Raw genomic sequence first — 25,329 nt, forward strand, 5'->3', positions numbered from 1 at the left:
GGTATCACACTCCCTGACTTTAGCTTGTACTACAGGGCAACAATAATCAAAACAGCATGGTATTGGCAGAAAAACAGACATGTAGACCAATGGAATAGAATTGAGAACTCAGAAATATAGACAGATAATTTTTGAAAAAGAAGCAAAAAATATACAATGGAGATAAGACAGCCTCTTCAATAAATGGTGCTGGCAGAATTGGAAAGCCACGTGCAAAAGAATGAAACTGGACTGCTATCTGTCACCATGTACCAAAATTAATTCAAAATGGATCAAAGACTTAAGCATAAGACCTGACACAATAAACTGCATAGAAGAAAACATAGGTACTAAATTTATGGACCTTGGGTTCAAAGAGCATTTTATGAATTTGACTCCAAAGGCAAGGGAAGTAAAAGCTAAAATAAATGAATGGGACTATATGAAACTTAAAAGCTTCTGCAGAGCAAAAGAAACCATTGACAAAATAAAGAGGCAACAACTGAATGGGAGAAGATTTTTGCAAACGGTGCCTCCGATAAGGGGCTAATCTCCAAAACATACAAGGAACTCATGAAACTCAACAACAAAAAAACAAACAACCCAATTGAAAAATGGGCAGAGGACCTGAAGAGACATTTCTCTAAAGAGGACATACAAATGGCAAACAGACATATGAAAAAATGCTCAACATCACTAATCATCAGAGAAATGCAAAGAAAAACCACAATGAGATATCACCTCACCCCAGGTAGAATGGCTATGATCAACAAGACAAATAGTAACTAGTGTTGGAGAGGCTGTGGAGAAAAAGGAACCCTCATACACTGTTGGTGGGAATGCAGACTGGTGCAGCCGTTATGGAAGGCTGTGTGGAGGTTCCTCAAAAATTACAAATAGCATTACCGTATGACCCAGCAATCCCTCTCCTGGGTATCTACCCCAAAAATTTGAGAACATTTATCCATAAAGACACGTGTGCTCCAATGTTCATTGCAGCTTTATTTACGGTGGTCAAGACATGGAAACAAGCAAAATGTCCTTCGATAGATGAATGGATAAAGAAGTTGTGGTATATATATATACAAAAGAATACTATTTGGCAGTTAGAAAAGATGAAATAGGATCATTTGTGACACCATGGATGGATCTTGAGATTATAATGCTAAGAAAAATAAGTCAGACAGAAAAAGCAGAGAACCATATGATTTCACTGATATGTCATATATAAACCAAAAAAAAACAAATAAAAAAGAAAAACAAATGAGAAACAAAAACTCATAGACACAGACAACAGTTTAGTGGTTACCAGAGGGTAAGGGGGGCGGGGGGTGGGAGATGAGGGTAAGGGGGATCAAATATATGGTGATGGAAGGAGAACTGACTCTGGGTGGTGAACACACAAGGGGATTTATAGATGATGTAATACAGAATTGTACACCTGAAATCTATGTAAATTTACTAACAATTGTCACCCCAATAAACTTTCATTTAAAAAAAATATTTAGAACAGTGATTGCACATCAAAAATAATTTCTAAATCTTAGCTCTGTTCATAATAATTTCATCATCTATATATTCATGTTTTTTTTAATTAGGAAGGATGTAGGTTACACCAATCAATGCCATCCCTTTATTTCCATTTTCCTTTCTAGAAGATTTAAAACAGTCCCCTCAATTAATGCAATGAATATCATATTAATATACATTTACTAATATATAAAATGCAATTAATATTACGTATCACAGCTGTTAATATAATAGTCATTAATATAATATACAATTAATATTTAAAATAATTAAATCTAAAAGACCAAAAGTCAGCTAATTTATTTTAACTATATATTAATTTGTGACTATTAATGTTTCATTAATATTATGTTAGTGTAGAATTTTTAATATAACACACAATTAATAGTATATAAGTATATAATTATTAATTTGCTATGTAATAACATTTAAAAATTACTTCTTAAAGACTTAAAACCAATCAGTTCAAGGAATGCAATCACAAAACCAGGAAGACGTCTTTGGAGTGATTACTAAGTGTTTCTCTGTTCATCATATTCTCGTGAAATTAAAGTGCTGCGTTGGTTCCCTGCTGGCCCTGTTCATGTGGAGAAAACAAGGACAGTGGGAATTCGCACTTACCGGGTGGGTGTCCCATAAAGGTGAGGCCCGGACGCTGCGGAAATGGCCACGATCACAGCCGGGACTCCGTAGCCCACAGGGAACATGAACTTCTTCATGAACCTGCTCACACTGGAGTAGTTGACCACCGTCAGGTTGCGTGCAGTGAGGAAGAGGTGCAGGCCGTCCAGCAGCATCCAGGTGAAGGACGCCAGGTAGAGGTAGTGTAAGGCACCCGCGATGGTGGCGCACAGCACCTGGGGGAGGAGTGAGAGTCACCAGGGGGCGTCAGGGGGCGTGGCCCCAGGACCTCTCCTGCACCTTGCCATTGGGAAGAACTCGGATGTGTATGGAGTTGTTACAAGAGGGTTTGTCTGCTCGTTGCCTCACTCGGTGTGAAAGTGGCGACTCACCGCGCTAACCTTCCCGCAACCCAAGGCCATTTTATGAAGATGTCGATGCAGTATCCCCTGGGCAGGGCAGAGGGTCCTTTGGGACAGTGTCAGTACCTTGGGCTCAGTTCTGTCGATGGCCGTGAGGAAGAGCAGGTGGGCCAGGAAGAGGCAGAGTGAGAGCTGCAGGTGGAGCGAGGTGCTGGTGTTCTGGATGGCTTTGCACAGCAGGAAGGTGAGGGCCGCCAGGAGGAGGCACAGCAGAGACAGGCTCAGCCCCAGGTAGGTGATCACAGCCAGGGCGGGATCCTCCTCCTGGGACCCAGCCAAGAGAGATCACAGTCATACTTTCCTGCTCTGGGGTAATGACCCTTCCGTGCTCTTTAGTTTTACTTTTCCTTCTCACAAAATCAAGAAAGGAGGAACCAGGTAAATGTGTGGTGTTACTGGGTAATGTTAAGTTTTCTGGGGTCCTGAACTGATTAATTCAGAACCTGGGAGAACTGAGGGATAGGAGAGTCCTTACCGAAGACCAAGCACTGGAACTCATCGGGTTTCTTTTCCTTTAGGCTTTTGGGCCTGACTAAGCTACCTAAGGTTACCCTGTGAGGGTCACGGAGGCATGGAGCTCGGGGTTAAGCACCATCCTTTGTCCTCATTACATCATTCTGTGTGACAAAGTCTGTACTTGAAGACTCAATATCCAGGTCTCAACTCCCCACCCAGACTCCACTCACCTCCCTGCAACACCTGTTCCTTGCTGGTCAGGAATCCTTACAGATTTAGAAGTGGATCCTGGGTTAAAGGAGGACAGCCTCTATGCTCTGATGATGGGGTCAGCTTAAAATTCTTGTTTCCTGCTTCTCTTTTAAATATCAAAATTCATTTTTCTTGCCTATGTTTACAAATCATCTTAAATCCATGAGGGAAATTTTTTAAAAAAATTATTTTAGTGTATGTAGGCAAGAGAGAGAGGAAAGGAGGGAGAGGGAGAAAAAGAGAAATCTGAAAATGATAAAGAAAAGGGAGACTAAAACAATCAAAGTTGGTGCATCTGTTTAAAGAGCAATATGGTATTACTCAAACTGTTTTTAATTTTCAAAAAAAATTGTAAGATTGAACTTGTTTCTTAAACAAATGTTTATAAATAAATAGCAAGCCCTCTGGGTGATTTTGATGCATACTACTTTTTGAGAATCTTTGGTATAAACAAAAAAAACAGTTTCTCTACCACATACAGAGCTCACAGATCAATAATATATCAACACGACAATAGAAAAATGGGCAAGATGTGAACAACTTGTTTCCAGAGACAGAAATATAAATCGCTCTTAAATGAAGATGTTCCATTTCACCCATGTTGGGAAAAAAAAAAACATAAAACGTATCCTACATTATTTATCCTATATATTTACTTCTCAGATGGGTAAAAATCCAAAAACGTTATAATAATCTTGAGGGTGTGAGGAATCATACACTTTCGTAATATTGGTGGGAGTGTTCACAGGTGTGACTTCTATATGTTGAAACGTAAATATCTACCAAATTACAATTAACGTATTTCACCCAGTGTACGTCCTAACTAAATACTCAAACACAAGAACAATGAAGTATGTGTAAATAGTTACAACTTTATTTGTATTAGGAAATGATCATGAAACAAAATGCCTACTATGAGAAGACTTGATCTGTAATTCACAGTGCATTCACACAATGAAATGCAGTATAGCAATAAAAATAATAGAGTGTCTTTGTTGACTGGAATAGAATAATTTTTCAGATATAATAAATAAAAACACAAAATGCACAACATAGAGGAAAAATGCCACTGTGTAAGTGAAAAAAATTTGGACCAAGAACAAATGCATGCATTATCTTTGTATGTATAAAATATTCATAGAAGGTGGCCAGATGGCTCAGTTGGTTAGAGCATGAGCTCTGAACAACAGGGTTGCCGGTTCGATTCCCACATGGGCCAGAGAGCTGTGTCCTCCACAACTAGATTGAAGACAACAAGTTGCCGCTGAGCTTCCAGAGGGGCTGCTGGATGGCCCAGTTGGTTAGAACGCGAGCTCTTAACAACAACCTTGCCGATTCAATTCCCATGTGGAATCGTGGGCTGCACCCCTTGCAACTAAAGATTGGCAACTGGACTTGGAGCTGAGCTGTGCCCTCCACAATTAGATTGAAGGGCAACAACTTGGAGCTAATGGGCACTGGAGAAACACACTGTCCCTCAATATTCCCCAATAAAATTTATTTTTTAATTTTTTTTTTTTTTTAATGAATAAGATATCCATAGAAAAGGGTTGGAGAAACTAGCAATGTTGGTGTTTGAAGCAAGAGGAACTAGGTGTCTGGGGTTAGGGGTAACATGAAAATCTTCAATGTTTCTTTCTTATTCGGTGTGAATTTGAAACACAAATATTTTAACTCTTCAATAAATATAAAACAGTATATAAATAAAAGTATGAATATTGTGTTATCTAGCAACATGGCAGGAAGAAACACGGCCTTGAAGTGTGTTCACACTCCTGAGGGCTCCTATGTGGTCTGACCATTGGCTGTGATCCCTTTCATGCTTATTTTCAAATGGGTGTTCATAGTAAATACTTGTTAGTTGAGGTCAACTGAGTGAGTCTCTGGTTTGATGATCCAGAGGAAGTAACCGGCTCACCTAACCAGGGGAGGATGCAAAGATGGTTCCTGACCCACCTATATGCACTGGCTCCCCAGCCACTTCTCAACTCTGCCATCACCAAATCTTCCTTTCTGCACCCTTGTCCTGAAGACCCCTGGGGTAAGCAGAATTCCAATTTGGCAACAGGATTCCCACCCGCTGGTGTATACACATCTTCTTCCAGGCTTTTAATCAAATGCCAATGTACGTGCTGCTGTGAAGGAATTTTACAGATGGAATTCAAGTCTTACATCAATTGACTTAAAAGAGGGATTTTTATTCTGAGGATCCTGACCTAATCAGGTGAGTCCTTAAAAGAACTGGGCTTTTCCTGGAAAAAAAATTTGATATGTGGGAGTTCTACAGGCCTCCTGATGAGAGCACAAATACGTTGTGAGAGGGCCTCTTGAGACGGAATACAGGTAGCCCCTACTTGCTGCACGTGGTCACCTAAAGCCAGCTAGCAAGAAAGGAAGTCCTCAGTCCTACAGTCACCAGGAACTGAATTCTGCCAGCAACTGGAGAGCTTAGAGGAGGACCCCAAGCCTCAGATGAGAGATGTGTAAGCCTTACAAGACCCTGACCAGAAAATCCAGCTATTCCATGTCGGTTTGTTGACCCAAAGAAATTGTGATATAATAAATTTATTTTTTTAAGGTGCTATATGTGTGGGAATGTGTTACCCAAAATATCCCTTGAATGCAGCCCCTCTTAGGACTCTCACCTGCAAATCATACAGAGCCATGAGGACGGCAAAGCTGCTGAGGTGGGTACATTGACAGGTGGTGCTATCGTCTCTGGTGCCCACGATCCAGCAGCCTTTGGTCGACCAATAACCACTTCCGTTCTGGCCATGTTCCCAGAAGACACAGAATACCTCCTCCCTTGGCCCAGGGGTCACTGACTGTAGGAACGGAGCATAGATGTGAACTGGTGGTTCTGATGCTCAGAAATGCTGACCCAAATCTAGCTTGTGAAGGGCTTTCCTGGGGAAATGATGCACCAGTGGGGGAGCCCCCTGACCCCCAAGGCAGTGCCCAGGACTCAGGCCTCCTCCACACCCACATACCCACATTCCCATCCTATCAGGACTCACATGTTGGAAGATGAAGGTGACTGGGGAGCTGAGGTTCTGGGTGTTATTATTGCTCAGAAAGGCTGAGACGACATCTGAGAGCAGGACGGGGGAGACTCCCGGCCGCAAGTCCTTGTGTGTCTCCTGCAGAACTGCCTGCTTCTCAGTGTCCAGGACCAGCGGGGCCTCAGCCAGCAACTTGCCCATCCCCGGGATGGAGACAAGGCCCACGACAGAAGGGCCTGCAGGACGAGGCCAAGGGTGACATCTTGGGGTGCCCAACAGGCCCTTTTCCTCCTCAGATGGTCTCTGTCCTTTGACCCACCATAACCCAGACTGCCCTTTAAACTTTAATTCTCTATTTGTCACATCCTTGGGCATCTTGTCCCACTGTGAAGCTGGGACTTTCATTGACTTTCTCCCCCTTCCGGTCATTACCTGCATCACCAGATCCCTGCACCACGTCCCAGTTCACCAGCATCTTTGCCTGATTCTGACTCAATGTGACATTCCTGCGTCCTTGCACCTGCACCTCCAGGGATAGCTCTATGAGTTGTGGGAGTTACAAAAGGGAGTTAGATTAGTAACTGTGCCTGCAGTGGTTGCTATAATGTCATTTTTATGTCTTCATATATTTTATATTTATTATGTTATATTACATACCAAATGTTGTGTGTACTAAATGATGCCATTATTTTATATGTATATGTATATATGGGGTTCCAAAAAAATGTATACAAGTGGACACTTTAGTCAGCGTTGCTCAAGCAGTAGTTCACCATATTCAGAAGTGTCTGGATACTGATGGTAACCACTTTGAGCACCTCTTGTAATTGCCAATGTCAAATGTGACTTGTATTCATCTTTTGTTATCGGTATACATTGAGTACTACAATTTTAATAGTTTTTTCCTTTCTTAAAATGTATATACATTTTTTGGAACCCTTTGTATTATAATAATACACTTATTTGATATACATAATAATGGTACATATGTGTATCATCTGAATATACAAGGGCTTATAAGAGAAACTATGAGAAATTTTTCAACAACAAATTCGATAACCTGAATAAAATGGACAAATTCCTACAAACACACAAACTATAGAAGTAACAGGAGAAGAAATAGAAAATCTGACCAGACCTGTAATAAGTAAGGAGATTGAATCAGGAATCAAAACTTTCTAAAATGAAAACACCAGACATGAATTTTACCAAACATTTAAGGAAGAATTAACACAAATCCTTTGTAAATTCCTCCAAAAAAAATGGAATAGAAGGGAACACTACCAAAATAATTCTATGAGGCCACCATTACTCTAAAAGCTAAACCAGAGAAAGATATCACAAGAAAAGAAAATTATAGACCAATATCTCTTATAAACTTAGATGCAAAAATGTTCAATAAAATATTAGGAATAAATTTATCCAAGGAGGCTTAAGATTTGTACACCAAAAACTACAAAAGATTGCTGAAAAAATTTTAAAACCCTACATACTCATAAATCAAAAGACATCCTGTGTTTATGGAATGGAAGACAATATTTTTAAGATGGCAATATTCCCCAAAGTGATCTATAGGTTCAATGCAATACTAACAATATCCCAACAGCATTTTTTGCAAAATGGAGACGCTCATCCTAAAATTCATATGATTTTGCAAGAGGCCCCAATACCCAATCTTAAAAATGAAAAACAAAGAGAACTCACACTTCCTGATTTCAAAACTTATTACTAACCTATAGTAATCAAAAGTAGTATGGTAATGACAAGGATAGACATAAAAATCCAACAAACTGGAGAGTCTAGAAATAAACCCATTCATTTATGGTCAACTGGTTTTCAACAAGACTCTTCAAGAAACTATTTCAACAAGAATAGTCTCTACAATAAAGGGTCCTGGGACACCTGGCTATCCACAAGCAAAAGAAGGAAGTTGGACCATACTTCACCCAATACACAAAATGGGTCAAAGACCTACATTTAAGAGCTAAAACTAGAACAGTTAGTAGGAAACATGGGAGTAAATCTTCATAGCCTTGAATTTGGCAATCAATTCTTAGATATGACACAAAATGCACAAACAATAAAAGAAAACAATAAAATGGACTTGATCAAAATTTAAAGCATCTGTTCATTAAAGTGAAAAGGCAATCTATAGAATGGGACAACATACTTGCGAATCACATGTTTCATAGGGTATACTATCAAATACATAAAGGACACTTACAACTCAACAACAAAAAGCCACAAGCCAATTAAAAAATAGGCAAGGGACTTAAATAGATGTATCTCCAAAAAAGATACATAAATGTTCCACAATCACATGAAAAGATATTCAATATCATTAGTCCTTAGGGAAGTGCAAATCAAAACCATAATGAAATGTCACCTGACATACACTAGAAAGGCTATAATAAAAACAAAACAAAATGGAAGTGACAAGTATCCCTGAGGATGTGGAGATTGGAGCCCTTGTATATTCCTGGTGGGGATGTAAAATGGTGCAGCCATTTTGGAAAAACAGTTTGGTGGTTCCTAAGTGCTGAACATAAAACTGCCTTATCACTCAGCAATTCGACTCCTACGTATGTACACAACGAACTGAAAACAGTTATTCAAATAAAAACTTGTACACCAATATTCATAGTAACTCTATTCACAATAGTCAAAAGGTGCCAACAACTCAAATGTCCATCAATGGATGAATAGTTAAACAAAAGGTGGTGTATCCACAGAACGGAATATTATTCAACCACAACAAGGAAAGAAATGTGATACATGCTACACCATGATGAACCTTGAAAACATTAAGTTAGGTGAAAGAAGCAAAACTATGTCACATATTGTACGTTCTATATATATGAACTGTCCAGAACAGGCAAATCCATGGAGACAGAAAACAGATTAGTGGTTACCAGAAGCTGGGGGAGGGGGGAATGAGAAGCAACTGCTTAGTGGGTACAGTGTTTACTTTTGGGGTAACGAACATATTCTAGAAATAGAGGTGATGGTTTACAACTCTGTGAATGTACTAAATGCCACTGAATTGTACACTTTGGTTAAAATGGTCAATTTTATGTTATGTGAATTTTGCCTCAATGAAATAAACCACTTGAATATCAAATAATATTAAATTATATTCTTCCAAATTTCATAATTTGTTTTTTGAAGCCATTTCGATTTTACATTAAAATTTTCATTATAATTATTTCATTTGCTGATAATTTATATTACAATGAAAAAGTATATTATTTATAGCTTTCTTTCCATTTCTTTTTAACATTTTGTTTGAATGTGTTTATGAGAGTGGCAGGTACACACAAGCCTGGCCACTCAGCTCAAGTGAGACTGGAAGAGGAATGAGGTGGAGAAAGGCCAGAGCAGAGCCTGGGGGCAGAAGGGGTCCTTACCTGTGCCTCCAGCTGTATTAAAGGTCAATGGCCCACCCGGCAGGGCCTTGCTCAGCGATCTCAGGACCTGCTCCTGGCCAACCAGCAGGCTGGTGGCCACACAGTGCTGCTCTGAGCGGGGCAGGGTCACCAGGTCTCCGGGGCTCTCCAGTAGATCATCCACCACCTGTATGACGCCCTGGGGGGATGGCGACACAGAGCCAGTGGGCCATGCGCCACAGAGGCTACATGAAGACCCTGCCCACTCAGCCCCGGCTAAAAGAACCCACAGATGGTCTATCTGGGGATAAAGATGGTGCAGTTGGATTCCCTGTGTCTTTGCCCCTGGAGTCCAGCTACTCATAGGAATGCCTAGGGTGACATAAACCCAACAGGCAGGGACAGCATGAAGAAAGGTGTTAGCAGGTGCCCAGGGGGTCTCACTGTGAGTACAAATACCTGCGTGTCCGCTCTTCCCACCGACCCTCGGAGAGGCGGGGCCTCAGAGCAGGAGGCCACTGTGTTGGGGTCTCTCTGCTTCCAGACCCAGTTTTCCCCAGGCCTCTATGGGATGCCTCCACCTGCCTCCCCTGGGTCCTGCCCTTACCTGGATGGTGTCCTGGGCCGAGGTAAACGTGAAGTTTCTGCCCAGATCCTGGATTCTTTCAAAGAAGTGGGAGAGCATCTGAGGAGAGGGGAAACGAGGTGGTCAGAGAGCCTCATACACGGGTAGTGCAGCATGGGGGAAATGGATGGACAGGGAGGCTGCCACCTGGTCCCTGCTGGGGCCACTCACCTGGCTCTTGATTCCATGGGGCGGTGTCCATGTGGGGAAGGAGATCACTGCTGAGAACAGAATGGCGGTTCATTAGGTGTGAGAGTGTCTGTGTGTGTTGGAGGCGGGGACTGGGGTCAGGTCAGGCCAAGTATCTTCACATTGGGTGGTCCTTTGTTTACTCAGGAATCCGGGTTTGGGCGCCTAGCCTCGGAGGCAGTGGCATGTGCATGAGCCCCTAGTGTTGACACAGCAGGTGGAGTTGCCACACTGATGCCCCCAGAATGACACTCATCCACCTCTGGGGACACGAAGAACAGGCCCGGTCCCACCCAATCAGGCGCCTCTCCTCTCCATGCCCTGCCCCCTTCCCCATATTAGTGCCCGCCACCCCCCTTGGCTGGAGGTGATGCCACCTGATGACTGCACGTCCCTGAGTGGTGGACGCAGGGGTTATGGGAGGTGTGCAGAGGCCTGACACATAGCAAGTGAGCCCCGTACAGATGTAAGGTTGGCAAATACCTTCCTCCTGGTTAGTAATTGGCTGCTGCCTGGGGTCCCCCAGGAGCCTTTCTCTTGGTACCTCAGCTTCTTCCCTGGGACCCCCATATCTGTGCCCATTTAGCCTCAAAAGAACTAACACCTGGCACAGCAGGGCACCGCCAGCATTCATTCTGCTTGGTTTGTGTGAGTGCCACTGAATGTGATCAGATGGTTTGAGTGTGGGAGTGAGGGATCTGAGCTCCAGACCTTCGCAGATGGTGGTGCTTGGGCCATTGGGGGACCCGGGCATTGGCTTCCAGCCAGGGCGGCAGCGGCAATTATAACCGCCCACACTGTTGAGGCAGTGGGTGGATTTGTGGCATGGTTTTGGCTTCGAAGTACATTCATTCACATCTGAGGACAAAACCAGAGCATCAGGCCCTCTCTCCACTCACTGTACCCATCCTTCTTGCCCCTTCCCTCAAATTCCTTAGCACTTCACACTGAGGACGCTCCACACCACACCCCACTTACCAGCCACCCAGCCTGTAAGGACACCACTTTCTGATGGCATTTTCCACTGTAAAAAACACCATAAACTCAGAGCATCCCTGCAAGGTGGGCAGGGCAGGACTGTGTGTATGCAAGTGTGATCCCAGAGCTGTGTGCTCTCGAGTATGGTGCAGGATGGACTGTGGGGCGACCTGTGATGGGCTTCGAAGCAGGGAGGCTGGGACACTGATGGCACGATTCTGGGTGGGGTTATAGCACCACTGCCATCCGGAGCTGCACTCCTGCCCTTATTAGAACAGAATCAGAACCTCAGCCCTGCCCAGCCCAGGTCCCCATCTCCTCACTGCCTGCACTGAGGACACACGTCCCTGAAAATGCTGCCACTTCTTCTTCTTTAAGATGGGCTCAGCAGAATAAAGAAGAGGCGGTACATAGGTACAATGGAATATTACTCAGCCATAAAAAAGAATGAAATCTTGCCATTTGCAATAACAGGGATGGACCCAGAGGGTATTATACTGAGTGAAATAAGTCAGACAGAGAAAGACAAATACCATATCATGTCACTTATACGTGGAATCTAATAAAAAACAAAACAAATGAACAAGTAAAACAAAACAAAAACAGACTCATAGAAAGAGAGATCAACTGGATGGTTGCCAGAGGGCAGGGGGTTCGGGATGCAAACAGAAAGGGGAATATAGTCAGTAGTAGTGTGATAACTTTGCACGGTGACAGATGCCGTGTTGTCCCTAATAAGACCGAGCCAGACAATCAGCTCTAACACATCTTTTGGAGCAAAAATATAAGACCCGGTCTTATAGTAAAATAAGTAAAATAAGACCCGGTATTATATTATGTTATATTATATTATATTATATTATACTATACTATACTATACTATACTATACTATACTATACTATACTATTATATTATATTATATTATATTATATTATATTATATTATAAAGACCCGATCTTATTTTATAGTGAAATACGATTGGGTCTTATATTAATTTTTGCTCCAAAAAATGCATGAGAGCTGATTGTCCGGCTAGATCTTATTTTCGGGGAAACACAGTGGTTACTAGACTCAATGTACTGAGCACTTTGTAAAGTATATAAGTATCGGATCACTATATTGTACACCTGAAACTAATATAATATCATGTATACCAACTACGCTTAAATTTAAAAATTAAATTTATTTAATAAAAAGGATGAGCTCATCAGGGACAGTGTCCCCATTTTTCAGGAGAAAACTGAGGCAAAGAGGGAAATTGGGTCATGGCAGCTGGACTTCCGATTAAGGCTCTTACCTACTTCCTCCTTAGCCCTTCTCAGAGGCAGAGTGACACCTCCCTCTGTTCACATGTGACAGATGAGGAAGGGGCGGGTCCTGGGAGAGTTCACAGGGGCTCCACAAGGGAACCCCAGGCCCCAAAGGCCCTGCCGCCTCCCTGCTCTGTGGCAGGACCTTTCGGGGAGACAAATTCCTGGGAAGGGCCTTGGTAGGCCCTTGGCGTTTTGGGAACCTGAGAATCTTTTCCCTCCTCCCCGGGCTGCAGGACCTGCCTCGGCTCCTTCCCCAGCTCCAGTCCAGCCTCACAGCGTCTTCCCGGGGCCCGTACCTTTGCACAGGTTTGGGTGCTGCTGGTTGAACTCGAAGCCAGGTGGGCACTCGCAGGTGTAGCTGCCTGCAGTGTTGACACAGATGCTGCGGCCCTTACAGATTCTGGGGTACAGCTGACATTCGTCTATGTCTGCAAGAGGAAAGAGAGGGTGATGGACACCTGCAGCTCTGGGCAGCCTTCAGGGCTGGGTGTCAGCCACATTTCCTGGCATGGAAGCATCTGGAAGGCCCCACTGTCTCCTCCCAGGAGAGTGGCCTATGGGTGAATGTGGTGGCCAAGGTGCTCTGTTGTCCAGATGTGGCCAGAAGCATCCCAAGTCCTCCCAATCTGCCAGCTCTGGCTCCCTTAGCATCCTTAGGTATCTCCCAGGTGGGCAGGGACATCACAGCCACCTGTGTCCCAGCCTGAGCATTTGGACAAAGGCCAGGTGGGCCTTCCTGGGAACCAAGTGCAGGGAAAATGCTGCATTCCTTGAGTAGGCCCTGTCCTGACTCCCCCGGAGTGGGTGCTGCTGGCTGAGTTCTTCTTGGAATCCTGGTGACAGCGCCCTCCTGTCCTTGCTAACTCTGAGACTCCAGCTCCATGGAGATGAGCCAAGACCCACCCCTGAGCCTGGTCCCTCAAGGGACTTGCAGGAAGGGGAGAGGAGAATGAAAACAATCCAGACAGGCCAGGGCCGCTCTGACAGTCAAGGGGATTATAGTCAATAGTAGTGTAATAACTTTGCACAGTGACAGATGGTCCCTAGACTTAATATGATGAGCACATTGTTAGGCATATAAACGTGCTGGACAGTGGGGCTGACATCCATGCAGCCTTGGAGCAGCGCAGGTGCCTCTTTCTGATCTCCATGACAGCATCCCCAGGACTGGCAGGAAGTGGTGAGAACCCACTGCTGAGCAAGGTCAGGAGTGGGCGAGGGTTGGGTGGCTGAAGAGGGAAGCAGGTGCTGAACGGCGAGGGGTGACGTGTGTTTCTGTCATCTGGCCCCTTGGCCTCCCACAGGAATATAGACCTGGGGCTCCCACTGAGGGGGGCTCAGCCTCCATCTTCTGTCCCCCAGTGGCCTGGGCCCCCAGGGGGCCTGGGTTGACCTCCTTGTGAGAAGGTTGGACCTGGGGCAGTGACACCCTCCCTTGTCATCTGGTCCAGACAGAAGCCTCTTCATTCACCCAGTTTCCTGAGTTTGGGACAGAGTTGATGTCACCCAGCCCACCCCTGACAGAATATCCCACTGGTTCCCGTGAATTGAAATTGTTGGAAGGTTAAGGCAAAGCCTTGCTTGAGGAAAAGACAGAGGCTGAGTGGCCAAGAAGTGGGGTCAGGATGCCAGGAAGCAATGTTGCCAGGTGGGGTTGTGGGCCAGGAGTAGGGCTGACCGAGGCCTGTACCTGTACACAGGGGCCTGCGTTTGAACGACTCCCTCTCCTGTTTCTGGATGGATTTCCAGGGCCCATCCAGGGCTGACAGGGCTCCTGTCATGGCCAAGCCCATGTGGGCTCCAGTGGGGCAGGACTCACGCTGGCAGTCACTGATGATGGTGAAGAGGAGGGTATTGTGCTAGACCACAAGGTGCTGTGAGTGCGTGAAGCATCTTAACGCCATCCCTCTCCATTTTTGTACAAAAATAAGATGCCAGGTAGGCAGGGGGCATGTTCCAAACATGTAGGAGTGACCCTCTATGGAGGGTTCTGAGCCTTGGGGTTCAGCGAGGGGGTGACCAGGTAGGTGCCCAGGACAGCCTTTTTGTGCCTGGAGAAAGTGGGGCAAATGACCTCAACTCTCATAGACAAGGACATGGAAGACACAGCGTGGTTCTCACCTTGACACGTGTTCTCACTCTCATTTCTGAATGTTTTTGCCCCAGAAACAGGCTCGTATCCTGGGTTGCATGTGCAGTAGTAGCTCCCCTCCGTGTTCTTGCAGTCTGCGAATTTTCCACAGGACACTACGGGGGGTGGTCCACACTCGATGATGTCTGGAACACAACAGGACAAAGGGTTGCTTCTCTAAGGTGGGAGTGAGTTTCCACAGGGCAGAGACTGTGGACTCCAGCCTGACCTCGCCTTGGGAGTGGAGAGAACTCAGCTCCTGGGTGGCCCTCCTGGGACTGCGCTGGGCACAGCCAGCTGCTCCAGAGCCTGTTGACTGCTCTCCTCATCTCTGCTCTCTGGCTGGGCCTGAAGGCCTCTAGATTCAGACACTCTGCTGTGTCATGATGGGGATGGAAGCAGGTCTGCGTCCCCTTCTCCAGGCTTTGAGGGGTAGACGGAGGCACTGACTCAGTCCCAAAACTTCCCCTGTGGTGTTTGCACTATAGGGGACTTGGGGTTGCCCTCTAGTCAGGGTGACAATGACATTAAAGGCTGCCCCCTATGCTGAGATAGAGAGGGAGTCATGGCTGGGGGCTTTCCAGGGTGACATCATCATTCACATTTGAGGATAGAGGCCAGTGTCAGGCCCCTGCCCATTGGTGGCTTCCACCCTCCCATTATTCACAATGGGCCAAGTGCACCCCTCACTCATCAGGCAGTCCCCCAGCTCCCAATGTTAGGCCTTTCCCAGATGCTCCAGGATGTCTCTGGGAGAGTCTGGCTAGCTCCACCTCTGGGGAAAGTCCCGCTTTATCACAGCCTATCACGGATATGAAATGAAGAAGCAAGAGGAAACCGCTCACAGTTGAGTCACTGGAGGTGATTTGCTATCTTATCTCTCCCTGTTCTCTAAACATGAGAGTAAGATCCCCGTGAGCCAGGTCCTTTTTGAGTAGCTCAGGTACCAACAAGCAGGGTCTGGATACTGTTGGCTAGAAACAACAGTTTAATAAGAACCAGCAACACAAGAATGAATCGAATTGCAGGGACAGATTGTTAAGTCACTACATTCCAATCAGAGGACCAAAGACATTAGAATCTGAAAGGACTCTGGTGTCATGATGGCCAGGCAACTTGTCTCTCCCAGTTTAGAGTCTCTTTTCCACTCCTGCGAATTTCCCTTCTAAGTTCCTAGGCCCAGGCAGTGGTGTGAGCATCAGGACAGCACAGGATGTAGAAGGGACACCCAACTGAGACAGTTCATGTTCAGCCCCCACCTGGGCATTGGGGCTTCCCTCCTCTGTTCTCAGATGGTGACCATGGCTAGAGATTTGTCTTCAAGTTTGATGGGAGGGGTAGAGTTGAGTGGGAGAGATTTGGAAATGAGGTATGCAGGACGGAAGGACACAGCGATGGGAAATTCCTCAACCTGACAAGTGTGCTCCCAGCAAGGACCTGGGATCCAGGTACATTAGTACCAGGCTCGCTTCTCCATGTCCTCCCAGTCTACAAATCACCATTAGACACACACATGTAAATGCACAAAGGAACCGTTAGGAATACTTCCCGGGTCATGGATGGGCTGGGCAGTAGTCATAGCAACATCTTTTATTTTCTCTGATAAAATTTACTTGCCTGCAAATATCAGATGACACAGGATACTTAGAAAATAAAGAAAATATTTTTTTAAATGAAACAAAAAAATCACCCATAAGTCCACTACATAGACCACCAAAAATTTTAGCGTACTTTTTTCTTTCTTTTCAAACCTATTAGTAATATTTTCTTTATTATCAATAAATGTGCATTTAAGACTATTTTGAGTTGATGAAGACTATTTCTTGGTGTAAAAACTATATCATTTCCTTTTTTCCTATTTTTTAATTGTGGTAAAATGCACATAACATAAAATTTACTATCTTAACCTTTTTTAAATAGTATAATTTCCTTTTGTGATGCTGTGTTGTTAAAGAATAAAAACTTCTTGGGCCGGCCCGGTGGCTCATGCGGTTGGAGCTCCATGCTCCTAACTCCGAAGGCTGCTGGTTCGATTCCCACATGGGCCAGTGGGCTCTCAGCCACAAGGTTGCTGGTTCAACTCCTCGAGTCCCGTAAGGGATGGTGGGCAGTGCCCCCTGCAACTAAGATTGAACACGGCACCTTGAGCTGAGCTGCCGCTGAGCTCCTGGATGGCTCAGTTGGTTGGAGCGCATCCTCTCAACCACAAGGTTGCCATTTGACTCCGGTAAGGGATGGTGGGCTGCGCCCCCTGCAACTAGCAACGGCAACTGGACCTGGAGCTGAGCTGCGCCCTCCACAACTAAGATTGAAAGGACAACAACTTGACTTGGAAAAAAATCCTGGAAGTACACACTGTTTCCCAATAAAGTCCTATTCCCCTTCCCCAATAAAAAAAAAAAAAAAAAGAATAAAAACTTCTTAAATTCTACCACCTTGTTAGTTGTGGGACTTTGGGCAAGTCACTCAATCTTTTTGAGCACGAATTCGATCATTGAGGCAGCAATCTTAGCCCTGCTTGCCTCACGGGGCTGCATGATGGTGAGTGGGCAGGATTCCTGGTGAGCTCAAGCTAGTAGGAGAGCCCGAGCTAACCAGGCCCTGGGTGTTTCTTCCCTCCTATTGCTTCCTTTATTTCTCCCCTTTCTTTGTGCTATGAAAATAATAATGATAATAATAATAATAACTGTGGCAGTAACAATGATAATAGCTAGCATTTGTTGACAATTTTTTCCTTACTAGTCTTTACCTTTTTTTCATACAGGTAAATATTAAATCTCACCCCAGACATGTGGGGTAGATAATTAATTATCCCCATTTTACAGACAAGCAAACTGAAGCGAAGAGGGGAGAAATAATTTCATGACTATCGGAGACCTGTCGGTGGCAGAGCTAGACTCTGAGCCCACGTAGCCCAGCTGCACCATGGACGCTCTCAACACTCTACCTACTGATCATGAAAACCTGACTGCCCACTTCCCTGCCCTGTCTCCTCTCTCTAATCCTTGACAAAGTGCTTCTGTGCTGCTCTCAGGATGAGGGCTCTAGATGCCCACAGTCTCCCCCCACAAACTCCATGTGCCCCTCCACCACCCCAAAGCCTCTGTACCATTACATATCTCTGAGGAGCTGGTGAAGATCTCCCCAGATGAAGAATTGAATCCCGGAGAACAGCGACAGGCGGTGGCATTGACACATTTGGAGTTCAGAGGGCACCAGAGAGCACAGTCTGTGGAGGCAGAGGCTGTGGGGACAGAGACAACGGTCAGAAGGCCCAAGAATAAGGGAAGCCCGCTGGGAGTCCAAGAGAAGAGGAGGGGAGGAAAAGGAGAGATGGCTGCTATCAGAAGTGGAAGAGCTCAGGAAACTGAACACTTAGGGGGAAACAAATAGCTTTTCTCATTTCTAGAGGACCTTCTCTGAGACTCACTTGCAGAACAAGCTTCTTTCCTTCACTTGTTGGTGAGAAGTCCCAGACCTCAGCATGCACTCCCCGTATTATGTCCCTAATGGGCCTGGCTGGGCAGACTCACCTGTCCCGGCTGCAACTCCCAGTGTCAACGGCAGCAGCACCAAGAGTCCTGGGACAAAAAGACAGACAGGTGACAGAGAGGACAGTCAAGCTCCAATTTCAACCCCAGTCGGCAGGGCCATTGCCTCCTTAGTAGGTGGTTCTTGCCCTGCAGCCCATGGCCTTCCAGCAGCTTCTTGTGCTTTACCAGGAATCGAGGACTAAGCCTTTCCCCTCCATCTCCCAGGACTCCCCAGGAGTCAGTCACCGATAGACACAATGCTCAGGTGGACTCAGGTGCTACAGGTAAGGGAACAGGACATACACACAGCTGATGACAGGGGCCCATCTTAGAAAGCCCAACCTTCCCAATGGAGAGGGTAAATCTTAAAGGAGAGAATCCTCAGATTTGCCCAGGCCCAGTTTCCTTGTTCTCTGTCAATGGCAGAAATCTGCTTTGAGGATTCCTCTTCCAGCATCGCTCCTGTTGAACGTACAGCTTCAGAGCATACAAAAGGAGCATAGATCGTGGAGTCGTACAGCCCAAAGTCTGAGTCCTATAATGATGAGAAGAGCAGGGCATGGAGCCCTGGAATCCATAGAGTGGGAGTTGAGGAGCAGTGAGGAGTGAGAACTAAGGCAGCTGCAGGGAGGGCCACTATCTCCTGGTCAGGTGGCCTCTCCAGGTACAGCACCCATGGCTTCTACGGCTCCTCCCACATGATGCCCTGGCCCTTCGACAGTGGACAGTGCGCTGAGGGCACAGCCTTTCCCCTTTGTCTCCCAGTTCGGTCCTGAGAAATGAATCACAGAAGGGCTTTGTGGCATGCAAACCACTACGAGTAGGGAGGAATGAAATCTACCCCACAGGCAATACATGGACCACCTAGTAGAGTCTGTCATCCCATCTATGTGAGCCCTGAACCCTGTGGAAATCTTTTCAGGTCTGTGCACCACCTTAACAGGAGCTTCTCAGGTAGAGGCAAAGACGGATTCCTCTTCCAGGCTGTACTGCCAGTTCAACCCTGTGTAAGGTGAGAGAGGACACTGGTGGCAAATGGATTTGGAGCCAGACATGCCCAAGACTGCATCCCAGACTTCCACCTGGTGGCTGCGTGTCTTTAGACATGCCACCCATTCTCTGAACCACAGTTTCCCCAACGCTAAATGGGTACAGTGGTCCCCATAGTAGGATGGGCTTTATTACGATTGTAGATTGGTGAAGACTAATAAAGGGTTAGCACAGGGTTTGGTACAGAGTAAACAGTCAACGTATACCAGCTAAAGGAAAGAAAGAGAAGCAGATGAAGAGCAGAGTGCACCCCATGCCTCTATTACCTTCCTATTACCTGAGACACACCTGAGTCCAGGTCAGATCCAGGGTCCAGGCAGAAGTACATGCTCACCTTGCTTCTGCCAGGGGTCAGAATCCCAGACTTCTGTTACTCCCTCTTTGCCCAGGAAATGCTCCTTTTCTCGATGGCTCTGTGCACGGGTGACTGGAGCCAGGCTCCAGGGCCAGACTGCCTGAGTCCAAAACCCAGCAGGGAGCTGCCCCTTGGGAAAGTGGCCTAGGTATTCCTTAACTCAAATATCCCATCAACTATGCGTCTTCTGTTTTCTAATGTATGGTGGCCAAAGCAGGAGAAAATGAGTCCTAATGTCCCCTGTGTATGAATGAAGTCATTTAGTCTTCTGAGTATATTATACATGTACACCTAAAAAAGTAAATGTCTTAAAGAAATTAAGTTTGTTTTCCATTTATTTTAAATGCCCACAGCATTTGGTAAAATAGACCCTCCAAAATGTGCCCAGCTTTAAAAAAAAAAAAAAAAAAAAAAAAAAAAAAAAAAAAAAAAAAAGCACGTTCCACAAATCAGATGATAAGAAATGTGGCTATTTTCATTTAAAATGCTAACCAGAATTAAGCTGACCTCACTGATATCAGTTTGTTACTACATCACTCACTGCCCTTCACATCATTCCATGACCCACACAAAACCTATAGACTAAAGGATGATGTTTTCCTTAGCACATGAAAATTTTCAGAAAGTTTAGCTCTGTGCTCTTCTGAAAAATAATATATTAGGTGGTGTGACAGTTAATTTTATGTATCAACTTGGCTAGGCCACAGTACCCAGATATTTGGTCGAACGATAGTCTAGATGTTCTGTGGAGATGTTTTTTAGGTGAGATTAACAGTTAAATAGTAGAGTTGAACTAATGCACGTCACCCTCCATTATCTGGGTGGGCCTCATTCAATCAGTTGAAGACGTTAAAAGAAAACAGTGACCTCCTTTGAGGAAGAGGGAATTCTGCTTCCAGACTGACTGCCTTCAGACTTGAGATGCAACATCAAGTCTTCCCTGGGTTTCCAGCCTGCTGACCTATCCTGTGGATTTTGTACTTTCCAACTTCCTCATACCCGTGAGCCCATTCCTTAAAATAATATGTACAGTAAGTCCTCACTTAACACTGTTGATAATTTCTTGGAACTGCAGCAAAATGACATATCATGAAATGAATTTTACAGTAGCTAATTGCTCTAAACAACAGTTAAGTTCCTACAGCATCTGATCACTGTTACAAAGAAATGACATTATTCGAGGACCTGCTGTGTATACACACACATATCCTGTTGGTTCTGTTTCTCTAGAGAACCTGGACGAATACAGGTGGTAAAATGAGAAATCTCTGTTAAGTCCCCAAGTTTGCCCTAGGAGTAAGTTTCACTGACTTTCTCTTTTCAGATTTGAATACAATTGAGTTACTACCCGTCTTAAAATTTCTTCCCTGCTTTCCTTTACAGAAACAGTGGGAAAATCAAAAGTTAAGCAAAATCCAGAAATAAAGCAAAAAACAGAGAAAATTCTCAAACTGGGTAGAGAGTGCCCAGATAGCTTTGGTTGTCTATCATCTTTGTTATGTTTTACCTACCTGCCGGCAACCTTGGATATTCGTTTCTCATGGTGCAGACACCAGCAAGCCCAGCCACGGAGGATGTCTGATCTTGGTCTGTGTGTGTGTGTTAAAAAGACTTCCTAAAAAAAAAAAAAAAAAAAAAGACTTCCTCTTTTAAGTATGACTTGTGCCTTAGATTAGGTGACTTGGAAAACCACCAATCTGGATACTTTCTTCCCCCTGTTCTGTCCACTGTTTAACGTCTCAAAAACTCATGGTCCTATTTTTTAAGTATTTGCATAGCATTACTAGTATTCATACTGAAAGCCTCCTTGAGGGTGGTTTCTACATCTTTTTGATATAGGAAGTCCTCCCAAACACTCTACTGGTCTTTTTGCCCCTAAAAGGACCTTGGTTCAGAGTGAACAGACTTATCTATTATCTATTCACAAGCTTCTTTATGTTTAAGTTCTTATTTTGAAATATAGATTCACAAGAATTTGAGAAAACAATACCAAGAGATCATGTGTACCCTTCACTCAGTTTCCTGCAAGGGTTACATTTTTATGTAATGATAGACCAATATCTAAACCAAGAAATTGTCACTGGTACCATGTGTATAAATTTCCATGTCATATTATCATATGCACATTTCTGTAACTGCACTATAATCAAGATATATAAATATTGGGGCTGGACCGGTGGCTCAGGCGGTTGGAGCTCCATGCTCCTAACTCCAAAGGCTGCCGGTTCAATGCCCACATGGGCCAGTGGGCTCTCAATCACAAGGTTGCCGGTTCAATTCCTCGACTCCCACAAGGGATGGTGGGCAGCGTCCCCTGCAACTAAAGATTGAACACGGCACCTTGAGCTGAGCTGCCGCTGAGCTCCCGGATGGCTCAGTTGGTTGGAGCGCACCCTCTCAACCACAAGGTTGCTGGTTCGACTCCCGCAAGGGATGGTGATCTGCGCCCCCTGCAACTAGCAACAGCAACTGGACCTGGAGCTGAGCTGCGCCCTCCACAACTAAGACTGAAAGGACAACAACTAGAAGCTGAACGGCACCCTCCACAACTAAGATTGAAAGGACAACAACTTGACTTGGAAAAAAAAAGGCCTGGAAGTACACACTGTTACCCAATAAAGTCCTGTTCCCCTTCCCCAATAAAATCTTTATTAAAAAAAAGATATATAAATATTTTATCAGCACAAAGATTCCCGCTCCTGCTACCCCAACATCCCTAAACCCTGTCAGGTCTAAAACTAAGGTGTTCTTATTCTTCAACAACTCTCAAAACTGTTTAGATTCATATTTATTGATAAAGAAAAATATTCCTGATATATGTTAAAAGATGAGAAAAACACTCCCCCCCAAAAAAACTTTTTTTTTCCAGTAGTCTGTGTGGTGGAATTATGGTGATTTTCTTTGTCAATATTTTTTACATTTTCCTTGATTTCTCCATGGCCATCTGCTAGGGCTACCATAACAACACCAGGGCAGCTTAAACAACAGAAATTTATTTCCCCATTTATTTTCTGTATAATGAATTAAGGTTTTAGAGGCTGGAAGTCCAAGATCAAGGTGCTGGCAGGTTTGGTTTCTGATGAGAGCTCTCTCCTTGGTTTGTAGATGGCTGTCCCCACATGACCTTTTCTTTCTGTGCGTGTGACTAAGGGGAGAGGGAGAGAGACAGGCAGGGAGATGGGGAAGGGAGAGAGAGAGATTGGTGGTGTTCTCTAGTTCTAAAACCCAAGCTCGCCACTCTGTATCTCCTGGCCATGCCACCACAACTGCCCTACTCCTGTCACTCTTCATCTGACCTGTGTGTCATTGACAAAGTGCTCCTGTGCTGCTCCCAGGGCTGAGGACTCCAGATAGCCCACCATCTCTGATGTGCCCCTCCACCACACTCAAGTCTCTGTTTCTTAACAACACATCATGAGATTGCTGGAGATCTCCCCAGATGGAGATGAATCAGGATAACAGATAGGCAGAGGCACCAAAACATGTGAAGGAAGAAGGAACACTGTGGGAGTGGAGAAATGTCAGAGACTGGTCCCAAGGAATAGAGGATGCCGGCTGCCAGCTGCAGACCAAAGGACGGGGGAGGAGATGGGGTAGCTTCTGTCAGAAGAAGAAGAGCTCAGAAAACTCTGGGCATTTGGGGAGAAAGAAACAGGAAGACCACTTCTGATCACTTGCAGAATAAGCTTCCTGTCCCCACTTCCCCCTTGTTGGTGTAGGAACCCAAACCCTAGCATATGCTCCCCAGCTTCCGTCACTAATGGGGCTGGCTGGGCAGACTCACGTCCAGAGTTCAGGGCTTCAGCTCCCAATGGCAACAGCTGCAGCACAGAAAGCCCTGGGGCAGAAAGACAGAGAGGTGACAGAAAGGAGTCAAGCTCCAATTTCAACTCCTGTCCACATGGCCATTGCCTCCCCACTAGGCCTCTGGTCCTACAGCCTACAGCTTCCAGCAGCATCCCCCAGGCTCCTTACACCAGGCCCCTGCACTTTGCATGGAGTCTGAGGCTCTCAGCCCTGTCCCCTCCATCTCCTGGGCCTCCTCTAGGAATCAGTCACCAACAGCCACAAGCCTTTGTGGAACCTGAGGTGCTGCAGGTAAGGAAACAATATACGCAGAGAGCTGATGACAGGGACACGTCTTAGAAACCCCAACCTCTCCCAATGGAGGTGGTAAGTCTTAACTGGTATCTCTTTCTTTTCTTGTAAGGACATCCATCCCACTGGATTAAGACCCCCACCCTTATGACCTCACTTAACCCTAATTACTTCTTTAAAGGCTCTATCTCCAAGTATACTTTATTGGGGGCCAGTGCTTTTTAGCAGGATACAATTCAGTCCATAAAAAATAGTATCCTCAAAAAATTCATGTCTACCGAGGACCTCAGTATGTGACCTTATTTGGAAATACTACCTCTGTATGTATAATGAGTTAAGGATCTCGAAAAGAGATCATCCTAGGTTAACCAGGCGGGCCCTAAATACAATGACTGGTATCCTTATAAGACAAAAGGACACAATGGCGCGCACACACACACACACGCACACGCACAGCAGAAGGCCATGTAAAGAGAGTCAGAAATTGGAATGATACAGTATACAAACAGAGATGACTCCATTTTGAAAAACTAATTCCCCCTTGAAACTAATCTGCCATCTTAACTTCTGAGTGAATGAACCCTGAACTTTGAAGCCCTCCCCTCCCCCAGGTGGATTCTAGAATCCACAGAGGCTTCAGTCATGGAAATTCCATCAATCCTTCCTCTGGGGCAAGGCGCCCTCAATGCTATCTATCTCTCATCTCACCTTGGTACCAGAGCATCTCAATATCTGGCCCTTTGTTCTCTTTATCACACATGCATTCCTTTCCTAGCAGGTAGATTCATTTCTTACCGGGATATAAGAGGGTGGTCTAAGGAGTGAGACTTGTGGAGATCTGAACATTCTGCTGCCACCCAGGACCACATTTCTGTACAAAGTTCCCTGTTAAACTTATTAACTGACAAGCTAGACTTGTCTGTCTCATTCTTTGATCTCTCGGCTTCTTCCACGTTAGGGGGCTGCTTTGTATGCATGACCTATTCACAGAACATGTGGCCACAAGCCAAAGAACGTCTGGGGCCACCAGAAGCTGGAAGGGGCAATGAAGGATTCCGCCCTAGAGCTTTCAGAGGAAGTCTGGCCCTGTCAGCCTACATCTGGATTTCAGACTTCTGGTCTCCGGTACTGTGAGAGAATACATTTTCATTGTTGCTGTTGTTTTAAGCCACCAAGTTTGTGACAATTTGTTACACCAGCCACAGAAAACTAATATAACCTATAACTTGGATCTGAATTGAGGATACAGGCTCTGGAGCCAGCCTGCTTGGGTTTGAGTCTTGTTTCATTGCTTACTATCTATGTATCCTTGGGCAAGTTACTGAGTTTTTCTGTGTCTCAATTTCCTCATCCATCAAATTGGGATAATAACGGTACTTCCCACAGAGGTCTGCTGCATGAGCTAAAT

At 45.0% G+C, this 25,329-nt stretch overlaps 2 protein-coding genes across 2 annotated transcripts in view; both read right to left on the reverse strand.

Annotated features, from left to right (window-relative positions):
• LOC117037928 (adhesion G protein-coupled receptor E2-like) overlaps positions 1 to 21,405 on the reverse strand; it is a 38,349-nt gene extending 16,944 nt beyond the window's left edge. Inside the window, 16 exon segments of the mRNA XM_033134464.1 lie at positions 2,131 to 2,366; positions 2,619 to 2,816; positions 5,906 to 6,085; positions 6,278 to 6,498; positions 6,695 to 6,802; positions 9,670 to 9,847; positions 10,256 to 10,333; positions 10,445 to 10,500; positions 10,579 to 10,701; positions 10,704 to 10,724; positions 11,174 to 11,320; positions 13,051 to 13,182; positions 14,876 to 15,031; positions 17,995 to 18,129; positions 18,419 to 18,466; positions 21,335 to 21,405. Of these exon segments, the coding sequence (XP_032990355.1) occupies positions 2,131 to 2,366; positions 2,619 to 2,816; positions 5,906 to 6,085; positions 6,278 to 6,498; positions 6,695 to 6,802; positions 9,670 to 9,847; positions 10,256 to 10,333; positions 10,445 to 10,500; positions 10,579 to 10,701; positions 10,704 to 10,724; positions 11,174 to 11,320; positions 13,051 to 13,182; positions 14,876 to 15,031; positions 17,995 to 18,129; positions 18,419 to 18,466; positions 21,335 to 21,365 (2,048 nt within the window). The 5' untranslated portion in view covers positions 21,366 to 21,405.
• LOC117037930 (zinc finger protein 333) overlaps positions 1 to 25,329 on the reverse strand; it is a 1,118,586-nt gene that overhangs the window by 1,068,815 nt on the left and 24,442 nt on the right. The gene's annotated exons all lie outside the window — the stretch shown is intronic.

This window comes from Rhinolophus ferrumequinum, chromosome 18 (genome assembly GCF_004115265.2).
Source record: "Rhinolophus ferrumequinum isolate MPI-CBG mRhiFer1 chromosome 18, mRhiFer1_v1.p, whole genome shotgun sequence".
NCBI lineage: Eukaryota > Metazoa > Chordata > Mammalia > Chiroptera > Rhinolophidae > Rhinolophus > Rhinolophus ferrumequinum.